Source organism: Dromiciops gliroides, chromosome 3 (assembly GCF_019393635.1).
Source record: "Dromiciops gliroides isolate mDroGli1 chromosome 3, mDroGli1.pri, whole genome shotgun sequence".
In the NCBI taxonomy this organism is placed as follows: domain Eukaryota; kingdom Metazoa; phylum Chordata; class Mammalia; order Microbiotheria; family Microbiotheriidae; genus Dromiciops; species Dromiciops gliroides.
Window position 1 is genome coordinate 437,301,352 of NC_057863.1, and position 22,858 is coordinate 437,324,209.

The 22,858-nt window shown below is 43.9% G+C and overlaps 1 protein-coding gene across 4 annotated transcripts; it reads right to left on the reverse strand.

Moving 5' to 3' along the window:
• Positions 1–1,351: 1,351 nt before the first annotated feature.
• Positions 1,352–18,376, reverse strand: HOXD3 (homeobox D3). Of its 4 annotated transcripts, none has more exons than XM_043990936.1 (4): positions 18,276–18,376; positions 10,581–10,667; positions 5,533–6,163; positions 1,352–3,458 (listed from the first exon to the last, which is right to left on the reverse strand). In XM_043990936.1, the coding sequence occupies exons 3-4, from the start codon at positions 6,074–6,076 to the stop codon at positions 2,710–2,712; spliced, it is 1,293 nt and encodes a 430-aa protein (XP_043846871.1). In that variant the 5' UTR covers positions 6,077–6,163; positions 10,581–10,667; positions 18,276–18,376; the 3' UTR covers positions 1,352–2,709. The 4 variants fall into 4 exon arrangements, with proteins under 4 accessions (XP_043846871.1, XP_043846869.1, XP_043846870.1 ...); XM_043990934.1 differs by having other exon boundaries at positions 5,533–6,166; XM_043990935.1 differs by lacking the exon at positions 18,276–18,376 and adding an exon at positions 14,170–14,325 and having other exon boundaries at positions 5,533–6,166.
• Between the last annotated feature and the right edge of the window lie 4,482 nt (positions 18,377–22,858).

Consider the following 22,858-nt stretch of genomic DNA (forward strand, 5'->3'; position numbering starts at 1 on the left):
TGTTGGCCCTCCAAAATGCGGTTTGGGGGGGGGGGAGAGGAAGGGAACGGGAATCCCAACGTTCAACAACCAGTTGGAGATTAGGGAGGGCTAACCAGTCCTGCCGGCCCCAAGACAGAAACCTGCTTTCTCCAATGTTATTTCTAATGACCCGGGTAGAGGGGAAAGTAGAGGTGGCTAATAAACATGTATTTGCCTAGAGCTTGAATGCAAGAGGAAACAATGATGTCAGCTAGGGCAGACACCCTTTAAAATCTAATCCATGAAACCCTAAACTGAAGATAACATTTGGGTCTTTGCAGATACCAGTAGACTCAGCAGATACTCATGGGGTCACATACCACCCTAGAAAACGACTGTAGCAATGATGCATTATGTATTTTATTATTACTTATGTGAGGAAGAGGAGATGGGGAAAATAGTCGAACTCTAAACAATCTGACAATTCATCTATTTAATATTTAGCCAGTCCAGAAAAGTTAGTATAGTCCTTGAAAGGCAAAGTGCTATTTATGAGTTTCCCTAATAGCTTTTAAAATTATTTCTTTCTAGATAATAATAGATTTTGCCTATTGCTGCAGATTTCCATAGAAAACAATTTTAAGCCTTAAAGTGAGTAAAATATCCCTTCATTTGAAGCTGTTTATTCTGTTGGTTTGTATTTTACACATCTATAACATGAATATTGAAATATATGATCCTGCTTGGATCAGATGAAATGAGGATGCTTTTGTTTTCTCCAACCTAACATGCCATTTTCAAAACAGCGCAAAGAAAGCAGGTAACCAAATATTATTTGGAGTCATTATTATTCAGCGAAACACAAGCATCAAAAGAGAAACGATTGCCGTTCGACCAGAGGATGAGGAGTTAAAATATTTCCACACAACAGGCATTTCACTTCTCTTGTCTCCAGGGACTGGAGATAGGAGCTGCAGAATTTGTCAGACCCAATAGAGAGAGATGAGTCGGACGACTTCGCTGGAAATACTAAAGAATTGACCCTTATCTGGAGGCGTTTTCAAAGAACGCCCCTCAGAGAAGATGATGTCAATTATAATGGGCCCAGCCAATGACACTCAATGATATTTACAAAATGTTCGCAAACCCAAAATGCTATGGCGTCCTAGGTGAGGGGGCAGGGAGGAAGTAAACGTGGTGTTTATGGTTTTCAGTTCCATTAATGAAACTTTTATTATTTTACATTGTGGGTTAAGGTTTATTTTCCCTAGAAATGAACCACTGGCTACTACAAAAGAGAACGAGGTGAATCGTGGACAGCATTATCTAAGTAAAAGCTTCTGGACACATTTCCACAGGATTTATGGGTGGTGGGTTGTGGCTTGTTTTGTTTTTGTTTTTGTTTTTTCCTGTGCCTTGTGTCTTTTCTTTGATTGTCAATTTTCTTTCAAAGTTTCTTTTTTAAAATATATTATTACTTAATGCACAAAAGTAAGTTTGAGCCTCCCAAATTGAAATGAAGTCTACAAAAAATCGATTCCTGCCTAGTAGAAAGACGACAGTAGAAACAACAAAGGAGAGGCAGCAGCATTGTGAGTCCTTCCGGAAATCTCTAATGAAATCATCACTTATTTAAACGGGTCCTAATTCCTGCCATGTAGGGTTTTTCTCCTCTAGGTTCGAATAGCTGGAATGTTCGAAAGTGGCCCCCAAGAAGAGTTGGGGCTCTGGGTTCCCCTCCGCAAGCAATCGCCAGCCTCAGAAGGGCTTTGTGTCCCAGTTTATCAGCAAGAAAATGGCAGCGTGATCTCCTCGCAAGGCTGCATTATCAAAACAGATACACTTCTAACTGAGAAACGTATTTTTTTATTCTAAGTATTTGTTCAAATAGTACCAGACAACTTGAAATTAATAAACCGTGAGTGGTGTGTGCTGTGTGTGTTCAGAAAACGCAAAACCGCCTTTGCGAAAATGCCACGGTTCTGTGCCACTCTATTAATGAATTACAATTTGCGGTCTTAATTAATCCTCACATAAACTACAAACACCAGCCACTGTTACAACTGTTCAAAACTACTCTCTCAACTAGGTTCAGACCAAGTAGACTAAATAGGTGAAACGTAGCCACCGCGGACCTGAATCGATCTCCCGAAGATACGCTGAATAAACTCTACAAATATACACATAAATACATTAAGACGAGGATAAATAATCCGTGATACAAAATGACTCGCTTAAAATAATAAATACATATCATTTAGTCCTATGCAATCCTTACATTATTGAGGAATCATATAAATTAACGTCTCTGAAAGAAGCTTCGATGCAGGCAAGATCCCATCGCTCACACTTGGTCTACAACCCCTCAGCATGACGCGCTGCTAATTCTAATTGATCTAAGACTTACCTTCCAGTACATCATTACCAGATTATTAGTCCCTTGGTTTGCAGTATATTGCACTGTCATGCTCACAGAGGATCCTTTTAGTTGATTTATGGAGAGTTACCCCAAAGGAGGAGCGGTTAGGGGAAGGAAGACCCATCCACTGCTAGACTGTGGGCCCTTTGAGTTACAGGGACCAGAGATCGTCAAAGGAGTGGGGGAGCGGGGGAGGGAGGGGGAAAAACAGGCACACAAACAAACAAACAAAAAATGTTTTAAAAAGGAAAACAACAAACCCAAACCAAAGTGAGGTAATTCAAACGTGAGTCCGCCGCTGCAGCGCCCTCCGACAGGGCCGGAGCCCACTACAGATGCGTTAGTTTGGGGGCTTCTTGAATCCTTCCCTGAGACGTATGGTGAGACGTGAGATCTGTGTAGGTGGGGTGGGGGTCACACGGTCCGTGATGGTGGTTGCCCGGGATCTGGGCGGCGCAGCTGTAGTCCACGCTGGCCGATGAGGGGTGGGAGAGGTGGCCCAGGTTGAAGACTGGACCGGAGGCCGGCATGGAGTCGACAAAGTTCCCACCGACGTAGACCGGGCTGCCCTGCAGGTTGGCGTTGGCAAAACTTCCGTTGCTCTGCATGGGATGGTGCTCGTACTCCGGCCCTGGATATCGCTTCTGTTGTGGGAGACAACTGCTGAGCGGCGCCGTGTAGGCGGCCAGGCCGTACATGTTCTGTTGGGACTTGGCGAAGGAAGGGGGCGAAGGAGCATCGTAGCCCAGCCCCGGCACTGGGGGGAGCTGGCCTGAGTAGCCCACGTGGTTAGCCCCGCTCAGCGGAGGGCTGCGCTCAGGAGACTGACCCACAGGCGAGTGCATGATGCCCTTGGCCTTCTGGTCCTTTTTGTACTTCATCCGTCGGTTCTGGAACCAGATCTTGATCTGGCGCTCGGTGAGGTTGAGCAGGTTGGCCATCTCCACCCGGCGCGGGCGACACAGATAGCGGTTGAAATGAAATTCCTTCTCCAACTCCACCAGCTGCGCACTCGTGTAAGCTGTACGGACCCGTTTGGACGCCGGACCCGGAGGGCTCTTGTCCTCACAGCTCTCGCCTGAGTTGGGGAAAGAGGGGAGAGAAATAGAGAAAAAAGTGGGACGGGGGCAATGGAGGGTTTGAGGGATTGAGGCACCAGAGGATAAGAGGAAACTCCTTTCTTCCCTTTCCACCTCCTCCCACTTCTCCCCACAGTCACCATTCCCTGGGTTGGGCTCCCTGACGGTAGAAAGAGAGGTTAAGGTTAGAAGAAGGACCACACAAGCCTCTAACCATCGAGTTAACCATCGAGTAGGCTTTAGGCTCTCACCATTCTCGAGTCCCCTCATAGTATCATTTCCAAATACATTTTGAATCCTAGGGCATTACCCTGCGATGGCCCATATGTCGCCAGATGTTTGAATGTGGAATAGAAATAACGCAGAAATAGGATTAATGTTATTATGTGTACATATATAACCTATATCAGATTACCTGCTGTCTAGGGGAAGGGGGAGGGAAGGGAGGAAGGGAGAAAAATTTGAAATTGGAAAGCTTGTATAAACAAAAGTTGAGAACTATATTTACATGTAACGGAAAAAATAAATAAATAAAAATGGAATAGAAATAACTTCACACTGCCAGCCTCTTCTTATCTCTCTGAACCCTGAACCCCAGTTCTTCTTTGGCAGTGGGCCTCAAACCAGCCTTCTGAGTGCTTAATATTGTGCTCAGAAGCACAGTGATTTGAGGTTATCTGGAACAAAGAAAGTTTCAGACAGTGTGGCACTAGGTCCCAAACTTCAACTGAACTGCAGATTCAAAAGAAACTCCACCCAGAGAACACAAAACTTAGAAAGTTATTCTCAGTCTTTAGGGAGGCCCTTTTTCCTGTTGGTGGGAGTGGGGATGGCATTTTAAATGATGCAGTTCCTCTGGGAGCAAATTCACTCAAAATTCCCACTGGTGAAGATACTAAAGGAAGGAGAAGAATAAGAGTATCAATAGACACACCCAAAGATGCCCAGAGATCACCCTTCTCTTTGGCAAGATAGGGGACAAATGGATGATTGGGTGCTTCTTGAACCCTTTCTCCAGGCTGGAGGGCAGGAAAAGTAGCTTGTTGGTTGGTAGACCTTTCTTTAGGAGGAGAGAGCAGAGAGCAACAATAAAACCAGAAACCTGATACCAAGTCAGACTCACTGACTTCCTTAATGCCTTGATCTGGAAAACTATTTGCCCACCATTTGCAAGCCAAATTAAAGAACACAGAGCATCACAGAAGCCCAATGAGATAAAATCAGATTAAAACAAGAACATCCTGACTTGCTCCTATTCCTTAAAAAATAGCACATCCTTCCTCTGCCCTTCATCACTAGACACAATCTCTTGATTGTGACTCATACATTTTTGTATCTCCCACAGTACCTAGTGCAGTACCTTTAATGTAACACACAGTAAATACTTGTTGGATTGACTTGAATAAGAGGCCTTTCCCTCAGTTCTATTTCTCTCATGACTCTCCCTTGAGTGGAGTCCCAGGGTTATCTGTGGCTGAGGGTCCTGCAGCTCTTTCTCTATGACCCAAGAAAACCAATAATTAAATGGTGTTGGGTAGTTTTTGTCCCATTTGACGAGGTTGGCCGGTATAGGATGATATGGGAACCATTCGATTTCAGAACAGAGTAAAATCGGGCAAAATAATCCAATAGGCATAATTTCATCATCTATTGTGTGCAGAAGTGACCTCAACCAAGAAATGTTTGTTGAATTCTATTCAATTTGAATATTTGAAGGAATACAGATTTGCTCTTGCTCTGGAGGGCACAATTAGGAACAATGACTGGAAATCATGGAGGCAGGTTTCTACTCAATGTAAGAAGAACCTTCTTACAATTAGAGTTGTCCAACAATATAATAGACTTAAAAACAGTGGACTCCTAGATAAGAAATCTTTGAGCAGAGACTATATGTATACCTGTCAAAGATGTTGGAGAGAAGGTTTCTGAATTTCATGGAAGAGTCAAATGGGACCATATGGGGTCTCAGGTGGTCCCTTCTAACTCTATGAGTCTAGGTTAGATAGGATGACCTTGAATGGAATGTAGGTTAGGTCAAGGGACCCCAAAGGTAAAGAACAAATGGATGGCTACCTGAAGTGGTACAATTGCTCTTCTGCTTGGAATTCTGCCGAGATTCCTTCATCCAGGGGAAGATCTGTTTGCTGATAGTAGCAGAGGAAGAGCCTGAGGCATTGGAACCACCCTTGGCCTTCTTGGCTGGGGTAACACCACCAGGATTTGTAGGTGAGGATGGGGGCAGTGTAGGTGGTGGGGGAGGTGGTGGTGGTGGCTGCTGATCTGTGTTCAAGCCAGGGGGTTGACTGCCACCCCCACCAGCCTGGCCACTCCCACCACCTGGACGCATGCAGCTGCCATTTAGCTCCCCACCTTTGTGAGCTGGAGCACGGATTGGTGCTGAGCTCTGGATGGAGCAAGCAGAGCCTGTGTAGTCAGCATCCAGGGCCGCAGGGGCAGCAGGGGGTGGGTAAGACTGATGAGTGGACCCATAGCCATAGGTGTCAGCAGCCTTGCTATAGCCATAACCCCCAAAGAGGCCCGTGTTCTCATAGTAGGCAGTCTTCTGCATCGTGCACTCCGGAATCTCTGGGGCCTGATGACCCGGCTCAAATAACATTGACTGCCACCGTCTCCTTCACCTCCACCTCCAGCACCTACTGGCTTCCTGGATGAACTATGGCTCAGCCCCAATCCAGGGGACAACCTGCTGGGAAAAAAGACATCCACAAATTGGACTGTCATTAGCAAGATAAGTCAGTATAGAATAGACACCACTTCTTCACCCACATTTGTGTCCCATTTCCAACATTTCACTTATACGTACTTGTGAAAGATGGGGGGACAGAAGGAGAAATACTGTATTTGGGGTTTTGTGAAATTCAGCTTGTCGAAACCCTTGTAAGAAAAGAATGTTCTTGAACAAGATATGCACTATTCACTGTCGATGTCTTTCTCTGTCTCTTTCCCTCTCTGGAAGGGACCTTCCTTCAGAGCTGTTTTATCTTTTCTCCAACATACCAATTGTGTATTTCTTAACCCATGTAGAACAATAAAGGTGGAATTTCCACTGAAAATACTCCTATTAGATTAGGGAAGAGAAGACCTTGTGAGATCCTTAGAATGACAAGATTTCCTAAGGAAAGTTATTTCTGAGTCTGAATTATCCATAGAGTCACATTAAGTCATGCTAAACTGACAAAATGAGGCCTCACAGGTTACTAAGGAAGAAAAATAAGGGATAAAAGTCTGTTAGGACTCCTGAAATGTTCTCAGGATTACATCCAATGATTCCCCACCCTCACCCCCCCAAGAAAATCTTCTATTATTTCAGGTTTTATATCCTCTCTTTATATCCTGAAATGGAGGTTCTATGGTGATGAAGGGGGAAGTTGTTGATCTAATTAGTGGTTTGAGTAGGCATAGATAAATAGTAGAGATGGTTTTCAACATGCTTTTTATTATAACTTTATCCTAGATCTAGTCTACAAAAGATTGTGATTATCCATCTTCACTTTGATATAGTCTCTGTCTCTCTGTCTCTGTGTCTGTCTGTCTGTCTGTTTCTTTCCCTCCCTGTCTCTCTGTTACTGTTGCTCTCTGTGTGTCTGTCTTCAACAAGAGAGGCACCCATGACATGATGGATGGAACCAGAATTAGAATCTCCCCCCCCAAACAAGGAAAATTCCACTCCTATTGTAACTCCTGACTCTTGATAGGGGTTTCTCTCCTCATCTTTTACTCCCTCTGAAAGATTCCTAAGAAGTTAAAGTATAACTAATAGTGTTCCAAAACTTTTGTTTGTATTATAAAGAAAATACATAGGTCAGCTCCTTTGCCTTAATTCATGATCAATTTCCTCAGTTTAAATCTTTGAATCTCTTCTCTTCTTTGAGACATTCCCCAAGCTCCATCTGGTCAATTAAAATAACCCAAATTACTTATACAAGTTGCATTACTTAGCATGTTTGAAGCATTTATTGACACTAAAAGTCTTCCTCAGTTTGCTTATTTCTTTGCCAGTTTACTACTGTAAGAGCCTAGCACCAGTCTCACAATAAAAAGAAAATTCTTCATTGAACTCTAAATTTGGAGGTATTAAAGTTGGATTTTGATACTGATCATGACTAGAGTTACTCTCCATCTTTATGAAAGACAGGCTAGTAAGAGTGCTTTGCAGGCTAGTTGGCTGCTCTGGAGATGATACTGAGAAAGCAATGCTTTTTATGTCTGAATTTTCACTCTCAACACTTTCCTGACATTTATGCAGATAAACACATCCCAGTTTTCTCATGATAAGCAGCAGTTACCTACATGCATCTAAAACAGTTGGATCTTTATCTACACATTTCTTTTTAATGTCTGCATCTTGCCCAGAAAATTAAAGTAACTAAATAGCAAAATGACAGTTAATGTCTTTAATCATACAACTAATACAAGGATATATAACTCATGGCTAGACTAGAAGTCAAAATGTTATGTTTGAAGAGGCCTTGGCTTAGCTTTAGATTTTTCTTAACATTCTTCTTTCCATTATTTAGAATCTAGGCACTTTATGCATCCAAAGATGAACAGCCAAGATTCTGATCACCCAAAACTCAAGATCACTTCAAACTTTTCATACTGCCATTTCATCTAGACAGCTGCTGTAGGAAAAAAAGAGATTCCCTTTCCTTTTACAGGGTTTAGAAATAATTCATCTTCAGACTTGTGGTATAAGAACAGCAGTCAAATTAAAGAAGCTGCTTAAGACATGCCTTTAGGGGAAAGCATGTATAATATCTATCTATAATATTATACACTTACAGATTGTGTGATATTAAACATCCACAAAGCATTTCTTTATTGAGGAGTGTTATGTGTAAGGGCCTAAAAAGTATAGCACTAGTGATGAATGGGGAGAACAAAAAATTCTAAGTTCAGTGCCTTGTTTTCCATTGTCTTAAAGAATTTTGTGAGCAATTCAATAATTATCGGCCGATTGTACATTTTCACTAGCGGTGTGCACAGGGTCACCACTTTTTATTGTGTAGGGCCTTGTAGATACCAGATAAAATATAGTGCTCCCAAAAAAAGCTACCTCTTGGAAAATGAGAATATTGCTGTGGAACTGTTTTTTTCAACCCTTTTTCTTTTCAGAAATCCCTACTCCTTGTGAACTCTGCTTGAACCTAAAAAGGAGGAATGGGTCATAAATCACTTGGACAATGGTCAACTGTTCAGTGGCTCATCTTTTGGACCCCTCCTTTTAAGTTTTTTTTTCCACCCTTTGGTACCTTAGTACATTTGGGCTCAGCACAAAAATGCCTGGGGTAAGACCATATATGGGGGAGGTACAGAAAAGCTGGGTTTCTGCAAGCAGGCTGCAGGCCCAGCCTAGGATCACGACCCTGGAAAAAGGGTTGGAGGCTAAAGCCGAATGAACCTTTGCCATATGTTGCAGCCAATAAAGCCAGTGTGACCCACCGGTCCAATATCTGACTCCAGGCTACCCAATACTAAGCAAAGTCCTCCAACCCAGAAATGGGGCGGGTGTCCTTTCTCCCTGTTCCCAGCGCCTAGCCTCCTTGTTAACTTCAGTCCTTTTGGAAGTCTGACCGAAGACAAGGGAGGCGACAGGAATGTGGCGCCAAACGGTCACCCACCCACCCCCACGCACCCACGTGTAAGAATACAACAAACTTCTCTCTTGACAAGTTCCCGGCCTCCCAATTGCGTTCGATCCGACGTCCAAACATATTCATATAAAGCAGCTCGGTACTAATACTTGCTCACTACACTTAATTCTGTTGGGGATCAATACCTAATATGATACCGAATAAATAAAAGGCAGTCAGAGCGGCCAGTGGATGGGGTTATTAAGCAGCCGGAGCTCTCGCGGTGCATATCAATGCACCTGTCATTGCGCCTTGTAACAAAATTTATGACTGCTAGTACGACGGGCAGTAAACGCTTCAGTAAGGAATGAAAAGGAAAACACTTCCCAAGCCCTCTCGCACTTTTCAGAAGTGTAAAACAGCCTCCGCGTAGGAGGGAGACCAGCAAAAGAATTCCCGACGCCGCACTTTTCCCAGCTTGGCCAACAGGAAGGGGAGATCTATATAAAGTGGCCCGCTCCGTCCCCCTTAGCTCTCCTCCGCCAGGACGCAGACCACATCTTCCCAGGGGCCCGGGGGCTGCTGTTGAGCCTTTATTTCTCTCCAAGAAGGAAGAGCACGTTTTTCTACAGGGCACTTTGGAACGGAAAAAGTTCAGGGTACCTAACGGATGCTACTCTAGCCCTGCACCCCGCCCCACCCAGAGGAACTCCGAGACAACGACTCTTATTTGTGGTGCAGTTGGAAGGGGGGGCTGGGATGTAGAGGAGGGGGTAAACAATCGATGGGATTTGACAAGAGCCGCCATTGTTAGTAAATTACGTTCTTGTTATAAATTCCATGTAGGTCTAGAGAGAAGTGGGGGGTGGCATATTGGTTCCTTCTGTTTCTCTTTAAATAATCTAAAGACCATAGGCTGCTCACTCTCTGCTTTTGATAAACAGGGATTAGGAAGTCTCCTCTTGAATATATATATATGTATATATATGTGTGTGTATATATATATTCAAGAGAAGAAATATGCATATATATACATATATATATTCCATGAATCGGGCGTGTGGCTATACATGCTCTTCTCGGGGGAGGCTACCCTCCCTCCCCTTAGAGTTGCCTACGATTTCTAGGTCTTCAATTTTTCTCCTTGCAGTTTCAACTCGTAAAGGTTAATTGTTTTATAAGGCAGCATTTTCAGATGTTCTCAAGTTCTTTTTTCCACTCTACCCTGTGACTGTTATAAGCAATGGCAATTCCTGGGCTAGAGGTTTTAAAATCACTCCTATTTATACCAGATAACTCAATACCATAATACACAGTGCATTTAAGGCACTAGGACTAACCTCATTAAGGTAGCAATAAATTTTAAGATTGGTGATTGATTATCATGGAATAATGCAGCAGTTCACGTCGAGATGATAAACTTCAAAGTTTCTCTTTTGTTTTAGGTCTATGATGTAGGAATTCTGGTGTAACATCCCTGAGTGGCAGGGGAGGCGGAAAATATGTGGAATTAAAGAAAACACTCACCACAATTACGTTTTTTTCTCTTGAATTTTGTCTTTAATTCTTTTTGTAGGGTCTTCAGGTTTCTCTTGATAATCCGTAGAGGAGGATCTGGAACAGAATGGAAAACTCTCAGCGGAAGCTGTCTCTCCTGCGCACTTACACACAAATGTATCCAGAGTCTTTTTCCCCCCTTTAAGAGCTTCATATTCAGTGTATATCGTGTACACCGTTCTAGCCCTAATTCAGAGGGATAGCTTTCATCGGATGGAGAGGAGAATTGGTTTGGTGATGAGTAAAACTAAAACCATTTTCACAGAATACCTTGGCTGGAGGGAACGACAGGAGGGCAAACTTTTACCGCGGCCTTGTAGATTTGTTCAAACAATGAAAGTCCTGGGCACAGAGGGAAGGAATCTGGAAGTTCTGAGAACAAAAATCCTAAGTTTCCACTTCCCTCCCAAATCAGGGGTACGAAGAGAAAACCGGCACCCTCTCTCTTCTTCCCATCCCTTTCCCCCAAAACCAGACTGCTTTAATAGATGCCTAACTTTCATAGAGGCCTAGGGCTAACCAGAGAAAGTCTCAGGTGAAGAAAGGAGCTCTGTGAGAGTGTATGCTAACCTCTGGAGCAGAAATGAGAAAGAATAGATGCGCTTGGAAGGGAGCTTTTAGGTGGGGAATGGGCAGAGTTGGAGACCCATAACTGGGGGGGTGGGGGGAGGTAGGGATGGAAAGTGGCTGACGCCTACCCTGGGCCAAAAGATAAAACAACTGCTGGGCTCTCCAGTGCCCCCATCACTCCTCTGAGGAGGCAGAGAGAAAAAAGAATGGAAATTTACTAGCGAGATCCCAGACGCCATTACCCGGGCCTCTTACATGATGTATAGAGGTGGCTATCTTAGGTCTATCATAATAAACAAAGCCCTGGCGCTCTTGCCCATATCTACTCAACTCCTGGGCTTCAGTTTGGCGGGAAACACCCTAAGAAACGAGAATAGCTCACAGACATACGAACCGTGCTAGCAGACCACCCCGACACTACCGCCCACCGAAACTTCGAGTTTGAGGGAGTGAAGGGAATCTGATAAAACAAGGTGAAAGGAGGGATCAAAAATTCCCCTTCTAGCATCTTGCTTCCGTGATTTGTTGACTCAGTACTTTGAAAACATTAACTATTCCAGGGGAAAAAAAAACCCACACAAAGCATCCCGGCCATTATAAAGACAAAAACTCGCAACCGTAAGCCTTTGAAATGACCTTTGGCTCGAGTAGCAATAACTCACCCCTTAATGAACACCCAACGGAAGCGCCTCCAAGAGATCCCAACACCACGGGGCTCGCAACTTTGCCACCAATTCCTCTAGGTCCCTGGCCAGTGCCAGTAGGCTGCAGCCTGTCTCCCTTCGCCAAATAACTTGACTTGGGGCTGGTCACAGGAAGAACAAACGCGAGTTTGGGGGAGGAAGGGGAGTTGGGCGTCTAAGGCGCCAACCTTCCCCAGGTCCTTGGTCCTGGGCCTGTCCCAATAACGTCTTATATAATATATTCACGTGGGCGGACGTCAATTTTAAGTGCTTTATTATTTTTTTCATTCTTTTTTTAAATGGGGTTCATTAAGACTAGAAGCCTTCCGATAAGAAGACACTTGAAAGCTGAAAGGCCGTCAAACTCTGTCCACGATACCAGTCGCAAGAGATCCCAGCATATCGCTCACATTTTTTTCCTCTTAAAAAAAAAACCCAAATCCTTCTTCCGTTTTCATTTTTCTCCCCTTAAAACCAACGGTTGATTAACTGGGTAAGTTTTCATTTTGTATTTAATTAGTTATCGACGTGGGATCCCCATGGCCCACCTTTGGGCTCTCTGAAGTAGAGTCTGATCTAGCTTAGTCTTAGGGAAGGGGAAGGGGAAAGCTAAACAAAGTTGGCCAAAGTCTAGACTTCAGGCACCCAGCAGCCCAACTCCCATCTCCCCACCATCTCTCTTCTGGCCCACCCACCGATAAGGAAGATCCCAACTTGGTGATCTCAAAAGATCAGACGTTCCCAGCACTGGCTGTGGGCCATCCGACTGTAGCATCCTTTCCAGGAAGAAGACGTGGAAGCCGGAACCCAAAGTTGTCAGGAGATAACTCCCGTCCCCAGCCCCTAACCCCCCCCCTCCTCCAGCTCTCAATCCCACCCTCCCCGAGAAAATCTTTAGGATTACTCAGGCATATACCCGATCCTGGCATTATTGAAATTTTCGGTGAAGTTATAAGTGACTGCTTCTATGGGGCCAAATGAAATGCTGGTGGCGGTAATTGGATTCAGCTGACTAACTTGGCAGCCTCACAGCTCCGAGGCATAGAGCTAAGAAAAATGTCCAGCGCCTTTAAGTTCTGATCGAGCCAGGCACATGCAATTGACAAAACAACTTTGTTGTCTCCTCTGATTGCTGCAAAGGGCTGGAGGGGACGCACCTAGAAGGGTATCACCTGAGAAGATCTTTCACCCCCTTGGAGTAGGGGCCCTGGGGCCCGAGTCACCTCCCCTTTTTTTGCTGGAGACACTTCTAATCCAGAGGAAAGAAAGATGAGCTCCCTCCTCCACCTAAAATTGGATCCTAAATTGCCTTCTCAATCAGAGTGGGTCCTACCTACCCTCGACCCACAGAGGAGACCCCAGAGGAGAAGACCGAAAGATATTTTCAAGGGTTTTGTCCGAAGCTGGGAACCAAAGGAATAACCCAATAGTCTTCAGGTATAGACAAAGGCTAGGATGGTGATGAAAAGAAATATATGATTTTGTATTTAGTCTAGTTACTTTGCAGAAACAGTGAAATGGGGAGAGGAGAGAACCAGAATCACCTAAACCCTCTATCAAGATGGTAGCCACTAGTGAAACGACTGAAAGAAAAGATTAGAGTCCATTTAAAAAAGAACTTCTTGGCTTATATTATTTTGTGCTCTTGAATATGTTGGGGGAGGGGTGAAGAAGAGACTTTGCTAGCAATTTCATATAAAAAGAGAAATATTAACTTAACAGCTGAGAAAAAGGAAAGTCCAATCCACGCATGTGGAGAGGTTTAAAGAACAATGCACAGAGGCTACATTGCCACTGAGTTTATTTTAAATACATATAAATCAACCTTCTTGCACCCTGCCCAACAGCCCAAGACAAGGAATTAATATGACATTCCATCTTACTTTGGCAGTGACAGCCTAAAAAAAGTTTCTTTTTTTTTATTTACTTCATTTTCAGCCTCTTCTCAGAACTACAGATTGACCCCCAAAGCCCTTCCTCCAGCTTCCCCCAACCCCTCCCCTAAATTCATCCCCCTCCCCTCCAAATCCTCCACCCCACCAGCCAGCCTAAGAAGGAGGCGAATATCTTCTCCTAACCTTTGGGAACCCGGGCAGCTTCCCCACAAAGTGCATCTCATTATGATTAATCATCGCCCTCGATGTATATGTATAAGTGTATATAGGTCTATGCGGGCTGGCTAACAAATTGGCAATAATCAAGATCACAGATTACACAAAATAAATCATATTTAGTATTTCGCTAAAGGCAGCGGCGTGCGGCCCTGTGCTCAAAGGTTTCCATTTGTTTATCATGCAATTGCTTACCTGGGTCTCAATTTATCATAAACCTGGTCTCCTCAGTCTCAATAAGTGCGCCTGCAGTTGTGAGAATATATCCTTCACCCTTTGTCTGCAGACAATACTGTCCTAAACCTGATCTTGCGGCTTTACAGACATTTCCATGTACCCATGCAGACAGTATTCCCGATAGAATGGAACCAGGCTGAGGTTCAACGACCAATAAAGGCAGGAAGGATGGAGTTCTCAATGTGGGATTTTCAAACCCCTTTCCCAGTGCCATTCGCCGCCCTCCAACGCTGAGGCTGCCTCGGATGCCTCTCTATCCCCCACCCCCTCTCCTCTATCCCCCCAGTCTGGGTTTGTTTTGATTTCAGAACGTGGCCCTCTATGAATTTGGAGCGAGCCCCAGAAACCCCCTCACCATCGGAAAATACTAGCGCTGCCTTAAAACGCGAAGCATATTTGTTCACGTGATCCGGAGAGCAGATTGTTCTGATTGAAGCTGAAACTTTCACGTTGTCCATCCCCGGAGCACGGGCATGGCTGGGGGGCTGGGGTGGGCTTGGTGGAAGGAGGAGGTCTCTGGAGGTGGTGGGCGCGCAGGCACCCCGCCTGGCTCTAATCCCCGGGTGGGGGTGGGGGTGGAGGGAGAGGAGTAAGAGGAGAGCACCTTAACCACCTTACAACTTTCCGAATGGCCCCAGCTCCCTTTTGAGGGACAGGAACCAGCTAGTTTGGGGTAGAGGGAGAGAGCCTTTCTTTCTCTGGCCACTCAGGTCCCTTGGGCCAAAGAGGCCTGGTGGGTTCCAGTGTTTGCAAGATTGTCTCTTCGCCGAGAAATTGAAGGGGGCCGAACAGAGCCGAGCCTTAGAGAGCTTGCCCCAAGCCAGCTCGCCTACGACACAGACGCCCAGGCATCCCGATGGCTTGCATTGTGTTTACTACGGCGCTTCTCTCCCTCTCTCTTCCTTGTGGGTAAAACAAACACATAGGGTATTAATTAATTTGAATGGCAGTTTTGCCAGACCTTGCTGATCAAATAAATGATTAATCCACCACCGGTGGGATAGGGAGAAGAGAAGAGGAGCTTAATTTTGAGACGGGGGGAGGGGGGGATAGAGGGGAGACGAATCTGCACCCAGCAGCAACCCCGAGAGTGCCTAGATTGAAATATTTCTTTTAGAACCACCCTCCCCGTCTTCTTTCTTTCTTTCTTTCTTCCTCTCTTTTCTTTCCTATTCCCCCCCCCCATGTCCAGGGGAAATTTCCTGGAGTAGCAGAGATTGAGGAGCCCTCAAGAAAAGCGTGATGCGAGGGACACGTCGTTCCCCAGGGATGGGTGCGTGTGACTAATGTGTACTGTTTATCTACAGAGCTTCTGAACTTCCCAAGCCCTTTTTCCGAATATCTTCATCTCCTTTGTTTCGGCTTTACCGGTAGCTGAAGCCCCCAGAGCCAGGGGCAATGGTTGGTGTCTGTCCTCAGGTCCCTTCCCGAGTCCCAGCCCGAGGCCTGACAGTAATGTATGGCTTTACCTTCCGAACTAGAAGTGGATTGTAACATTTATCTAAATTACATTGCTTTCTATGACTTTGCAAGTCAGTTATAAAAAGATTGGGGTCCAATTATGGAAGGATAATAGGTTCCGTGTAAATAATTGTTAGCCGATTGTTCTTGCTGGCTTGTTTGTTTGTTTTCTCTTCCCACGGTTTGCTCTCTTTTGAGGAGGAGGAAAAAAGGGGTGGTTTTAAACCACCCACTGAAAAAGGTGTCGTGGACTCTGCCTGGAAATATAAATGCCTAGGAAGAAAAGACTTTCTGTGTGTATCATTTTCTGCCAGCCCTTGACAGTCATACACGAATCTATGTGTTTATTCACCTAATCACCTATACACAGACATGTATGAGGCATATATTATAATCCATTCCATACACATCCACTACACACTGGATTTATTTATTGTAGACAAAAATATATACATATGTGTTGCCTCATTCCATCTCTTACTTGCAGATGCTTATGAATTTCAAATCTGATATCTATATTTCGATGAAAATTTCTCTCTTCTTGGGGTGAGTGTGTACTTTGTACATACATACACAATACATAAATGGGACAGAGTGGAAAAGGCGCACGAATTTCCTCCCTCTGAATATTTTTTTTAAATTGGGAAAAACAGTTTTCTACTGAGTGGAAATAGAGGAGGCAACTACAAGCACCCTCCATACCAAAAAGGGGGTGAGGTGGAGGAGAAAGGCAAAAAATCATCCAGCAGCCTCTCGTCTTTTGTTTAACTTGGTGAACCTCACCTCAAAGTAAGCTTTCTTCGTGGGCCTTCTTTCTGAACCCTGTAGATGGGTCCAAAGCCATCTTCTCCTCACCCTCACCAATCCCCAGTCTTTCTGGAGAGGAGCAGGAGCAGACGGGGAGCAAGTGTTAATCCTTAGTCGGAAAGGGAGGGCAGTTTTGCAGGGAATTTGTCTCAAGGAAAGGATCTAAGACTTCTTCAATCGGAGCATATGTTCATAGAGCAATAAAACGGAAAGATTTACAGTCCTCGCCCGGCCCCCAACAGCCTCACACCCTTTCAGGAATTACTTACGATGATTTATCACAACAACCCGGGCAATTGTCAAACTGATAAAATATCCCGAGCCCGGTGCCCAAGCAGCCCCGTTCTTGGGAGAGTGGTGGGATTGGGCGGGGGTGGGGGAGTGGGGGGGGGGAGGGGGTTGGAGTCCAACGGGGCATTTTGCAATGTTTTCCCCTCTGGACCTAAAAAAGAAAGTCGAGTAGTTAAGGAGGTGGTCATGGGGGGGGGGGGAATAAAGAGGGAAGTAAATCCTCATTGAGAAAAATATCCTAGCAGCTCCCGAGAAGGACCGAATCTGTGCCTGAGTCACCAGCAAAACATATAAACATTTGTCATGTTTGAATAATTGAATTAATGTGTTATTGTTTGAATGTATAATTCATAACGGGGAAAACTTTGTCTCCGTCTTTCCAGGAAAAAAATCCACCAACACACGCATTAAAAGAGAGGGGGGGAAAGGAAAACATCAACAACCCACGGAAGTCATAAAAACTCCGAGGGAGGTATCTGAAACAAGACTCCTGCGAAGACTGGATTAAAAGGAATTCCAAAGCACGAACTAGAGAACTCACTTTCGCAGAGCCAAAGCTAGGTTTTACTGGGACTGAAAAGGTGCTTCTCTCCTACTAGGCTCCCTTTGAAAGGTTTAAGAAGAGGGGCTAAATGGAAAGGAGAGGAGAGGTGAAATGCCGGGCCCAGAGAAAACCAGCATTATTGCCTCCCCAAAGAAGATTGTTTCAAAAAAAAAATCTAAAATTAATTGTGGAGAGGACAAAGTCTCTTATTTTTCGACAGCCCCTCTTCCCTCTTGTCCTTCATGCCTCCCCAAAATGTTTTCTGTCTCCTAGAGTTAGCCAGATCTCCAGCACGAAAAAATAAATGTTTTTTTCTCCTTTGCTTAATTTTCTTTACCCCATTCTGGAAAATTAAGAGAAAAAGATAGAAAGAAGAGCAAAAAGATACCTAGCCTGAGTGAGAGAAGCAGCAGTGCCTAGATTGGGGGGGACGGGGAGGGGGGGAGAGAAGGAACTCGGAAATCATTATCTGTTGGTTAAAACCTGCCTTGGGTAAAATTTCAACTCGATTTTATAGCCTTCTATTATGACGCAAAGAAAAATTTACGACCCTCGCTTGAAAAGAGGTCCGGGGCCTTTTCTCACCGGTTTAAGAATAGGCAGCAGATGCCCTGACAGCGAGCATTGTTCCCAGTTACACCAGTAAATCTAAGCCCCATTTCAGCACACATGCAAACCCCACAGCCTTGCCATTTTCTTTCCAACTCTTGCTATCGCCAAGCAAAACGTGCGCATACACACACATGCACACATACAGAGCCTCTGGCCGCTCTCAGCAATTTTTCATAAGTGCAAAGCTTTTCTGAATCAAAGGTCACTATATAAGCCTCTAACAACTTCTCACTGTCGTACGGTTCCAAATCAGGAAGCCAAGGGAACTATTTGTCAACCCCCCCCCTGACAGCTAAGTTCATTAAGGATTTAAATCCGAAGAAATAAAAGTAGTAAAATGTTTACATACCGAGCTGCTCTTTCTCGCCTGCTACAGAGGGTTAGGTGTGCAGAGAAAGAGTCCGCTCCCTCCCTTTGTATATTATATTCTTGGGATCTCTTCAGTTTTCAAGTCTGATAGAGTCCTTTGCTTGGCAGATTAATGACGAGTCCGTGTTTCTTAAGGGACGTGCTGAATTAATTATTTCGCAAATCACGTGGTCGGGACTTGTAGAAATCTATTCTTATCATCTTCCTTGCACTTTGAAAATTCTCCCCGTTATGAATGGCCCTCCCTAGGCTGCTGGTGATCCCTACGATCGCCCAGTTCAGGGGAAAGGGCTGACAAACATGGCCGTTGGAGGCTGTGTGGAAGGGCTCTGCTGGGAAGGTCCTGGCTTACTGTACTGTACAGTGAGTGGTGTTTGCTGTTGACTCTGCTTTTCCTCCCCATTCTTTCCTTAACGACTAGTGGTGATATAATATACAGAATTTTATTGATGTATTGGTAGTAACAGGAGGAGCCATTAAACAGAAGACGGTCAAAGTATAATCATAAAATGTGTCTGAATATTTAAACTTATGTCTGTGCACTTATAAATACACATGTACACGCGTCTCTGGCGAGCCCTTCCATATATTAAGCACACATGTCTTATTTTATGCATTGTGCTCATTCCGTGTCTCGAGCAAGCCCCATCTATTTTTGGACTCCTGCCTTGGCTACTCTTCAAGGAAAGACAAGTCAAATATGAAAAATACCCTCGATAAAAATAGCGCCCGCCACTTTTAATAGCAAGGCGTGTTTATTGTTGTCTATGGAACTGCTATCACAGGGGAGATAGGAGGGGCAAGGGGCTGGACTGAGCAGTCCCAGAAAAGTTTAAGCATCCCAAGATTTTTAGTTTAAGATGTTCTGCTTAAAGTAACTGATACAGCCAAGTCTGCTAGTGCTATGGGGTTTGGTTTGTTTGTTTTGACAGAATCTAGTCTCTTCCTTCTAGTTGTCAACTAACAGCTTGATCTCACTATCCACCTCAGAATGCAGTGCTCTGTGGGGCTCCAAGGTTCAAAAGGAAGGTGGGGGTACAGAGGAGTGCTTTCCTGACTGTAATCAGGTAGGAAACCAACCCGGAAACCAGTCCTTTGAGCACAAGCTAGTCAATTGTTGTTCCCCAAAGAAAATAATAGACAGTACCCTGGTAGACTTATTCTAACCTAAGGCTCTTCTCCAGCAACAATGGTCCAATCAACAAGATTTTTCAGATTGCTTAAAAGTAGTTTGGTGAAGAGGATGTCAGGATGGTATGTGGAAAGGGACTTTTAAAAGGTGTACTTTGGTACTCTTTTTTTAAAGAAAAATCAGGCAAACTCAGTTTCCCTCCCTGTTATTCTATTATGGGGGCAGGGGGGGGGTGACCAGTAAGTAAATAAGTATGCAAAAAAATAAGCAAGCAAACAAATGTTGAAACTTAGTTATTTTAAGACTTACAAAGACTGCTTCTGTCAAGGCAACAAACAAGATGGGTTTCTCTACACCTTTTATTATTTCAAATATATATGAACAAATTACATCAAAACTACAGGCAACAATTAGTATAAATAATACTTTAATCAGTGGCAGCAAAACCATCGGTAGATTCTATAAAAGCATCTTATATGGACAGATATCATAGTGTTGCTTGACGATGTCATAACAAAAGGCTGCAATATTACAAAGTGGGATGTCTGAGGAGCAGTCTCTTCAAGAAAACATTCCTCTTCCACCTTCAGTCACAGAGCCACCCCCAACGGAATTACCAAAACCAAAACAAAAAAAAAACATAAACAAAACAAACACTTCTGGCTCATATTTTCTGGAACAAAATGGAAAAAAATAATAGCAAATGGGCCATGGAGCTCATTTTTGTGGAGCTTCCCTTTCAGCAGGAACACAGATGGAAACTCTCCTGTCGCTCCCTTTGCCTGGAAGCACAAGAGAGGGTTTCCTGAGGCCATTGGCCTAGTGTGGCCCTCTTCCAGCAAGCCCAATTGGACCCTTGATCCCAAGATGAATTTAAGAGTTGGGTCTGCCCTCACATCCATTCAGTATATATTAACATTTCAAAAGCCCATCACTAGAGCCATACAAGGAAAGTTGAGACTTATAAACAAAGGGGTTGCTTCTTTGATTAAGTTACTTTCCAGAGTATTAGCTCTAAGTAAGAGAAGGAGTCTTGGCTTTTTTCCAAGAAAACATACTTGTGTGCTTTCTCAGCTAGAGCAAGGGAGAGTTGAGTTAAGCAATTGTGACATTTGGTCGAAAGCTGGGGCTAAGTAACCTGAACTTCCGAGGGGGTCGGGGGAAGCCCTCTGTAGCTGGACACCATGCAAAATAGACATTTCATGGAAAAGTTTCAATATATTCAGGGATGTGAATTTCAGGGAATAGTGAGAGCAATGCCCAATTTGCCTAAGGAAAAACCTTTACAAATGCTGCATCCAAATGGTTTCCGTGTCAGAAAAGGGAGGGGGGGTGGAGAGAGAAGGGTAGTTAGAGTCCAAAAGGTTAAGGGTTTAGAGGTCAGTCCTCCCGGCTGAAATACAGCTAATCGAATAGAAAATTTGTCCTCTGGATGAACCTGTTTCTGTAATTTAGCCGAACTTCAGTAAAATACCTTTTCAGCTTCTCAACGTGAAGGCGTCAGAAAAAAGACGTCTTTACTATGTATGAACTCTGCGCTTTTTGTCATAGAAACAATGACGCGAATAATGCAGGAATATCCATCTTTAATATCACGACATGTAGATATTCAAGTATTGCCATGTGCAAGTCTGAGAATCAGGCTCACCCCAAGGAAGAACAAAGAGTTGTCTCCAGGATTTAATACAAAAGACCAAGTCTTGGAAAAAAAAAAAAAACTTTAGACGAGCCTAATTTCAGCTAAAGAACTCAAATTAATTAATACCTGCTCCTAGCTTTGGGCATGAGTCATACTGAGAAGCAAACACATGTATGAAACTGCCATTTTCTCTTTTTCAGCCTATTTTAAGATTACCTTTGGAGCCTTCCAAAATGTCTGGAGAAACAACACAATTCTATGATCTCCCTTTCTTTTAACCCTAGTCCCTTCTCCACATCTCCTCCTTCCTTTCAATTCTGTAATAGCTAAAATAAGTTTATTTGGTGATTATGTTTTAGAAACCCAGAGGATTGAGGGGGATGTAAAAAAAAAAAAAGCCATGAAAAGCCTGCTTTCTAACCAGCCCTGGAAGAACCTTTCCATTTTCCCACTTACTCTTAAAGGGTTAGTGCTTCTCACACACACACACACACACACACACACATTTTTTAAAACCCACAAACCTCTCTTGACAGAGAAGTATTAAGAAAAATATCAATGAATCCTGTCCCCTTGGTTTGAGTATTTTTCATGTTATTCTCCTACCAAACTGAAGGTGACATAGACAACTTGAAAACTTTAAAGGGGTGCATTAGATCACCCAAGACTAAGACAGAAAAGATTTATTTCTATTTAGCAAAAAGACATTTTCTCCCCTTCTGGAACTAACTTCCTTCTATTCTTGACCATTTGATTCAATTTGCTTGCCTTTTTGCTCATTTATTTGGACAGCATTCCCCCACCCCACCCCCAACGCCAATATGTTTTCCAGATTTCTGGTAAGACAACACTTTGCTAAACAGACTGGTGTGCAAGGTGAATTGTGCATTGGGAATCGAGTTGGAAGGTAAGAGGATCTCTACTATGGCACCGAAGACTGGGGCTGTTTTGTTTGGTTTCCCCACAATGAAAATGTTTGACCATTTGTTCCCTTTTTAAAAAATCCCACAGAAGCGGTTGTGAGCAGAGCGAAGAACCAGTTGTGCGGTCTAAACACATTTTAAAGAAATTGACTTTGGGTCGATATGTTTTCCATCTCCTTTCTCTCTCTTTCTCTCTCTCTCTCTCTCTCTCTCTCTCTCTCTCTCTCTCTCTCTCTCTCTCTCTCTCTGAGTTAGGGCATTTCTCCCACACTGGGGGTGGGGAGGAGGAAGAGAGTCCTAAATGCCTGGCAAACTGAGAAATCTAAGCCGTACACATTCTCTATGATTTTCCATAAGAAGGAACCTTGAGCTTCAGCTCCCCTGCTTAGTACTTTTGGCTTAGAGCATGTTAAAGTGTGTGTACTCCTCTAATAGACAAATAAATAAATATGTAAACACAATCTGAAAATAAAATAACCCGTTTCCACTTTTCTCCTAGGTATTTCTTTGGGGGTTTCTGAACATGAGCAGGGGCTTTAAATCACAATCAGACACAAGATAGAAGCCCCAGGAAGTTCACAAATCCTGTAACCAGCTAAAAGCCCTCTGCCCTGAACTCTCCTACATTCCTTAAGCCCGAAACTACTTTGGGGGGGGGGGGGGGGAGGAAAGACAGAACATCAAGACTGATACTGGCATAGAATCAAACCTTCACTTGAAAATTGAAAACCGAAAAGATGTAATTTCCATTTGTGTTTAATGACTCGTCAGATTTTTATAGACTCAGTAGCTCCTTCGATATATAATTATGTATACATACATCCGCACACACACATATATATATATAATTATATATCTCCCTCTAATTT

Bases quoted from the DNA above. Each gene is read 5' to 3' on its own strand.
- HOXD3 (XM_043990936.1), bottom strand. From the start codon at position 6,076: ATGTTATTTGAGCCGGGTCATCAGGCCCCAGAGATTCCGGAGTGCACG. The intron at 3,459-5,532 runs GTAGCCATCCAT...TCCCCAACTCAG, and splicing joins GAGCAATTGTACCACTTCAG to GCGAGAGCTGTGAGGACAAG.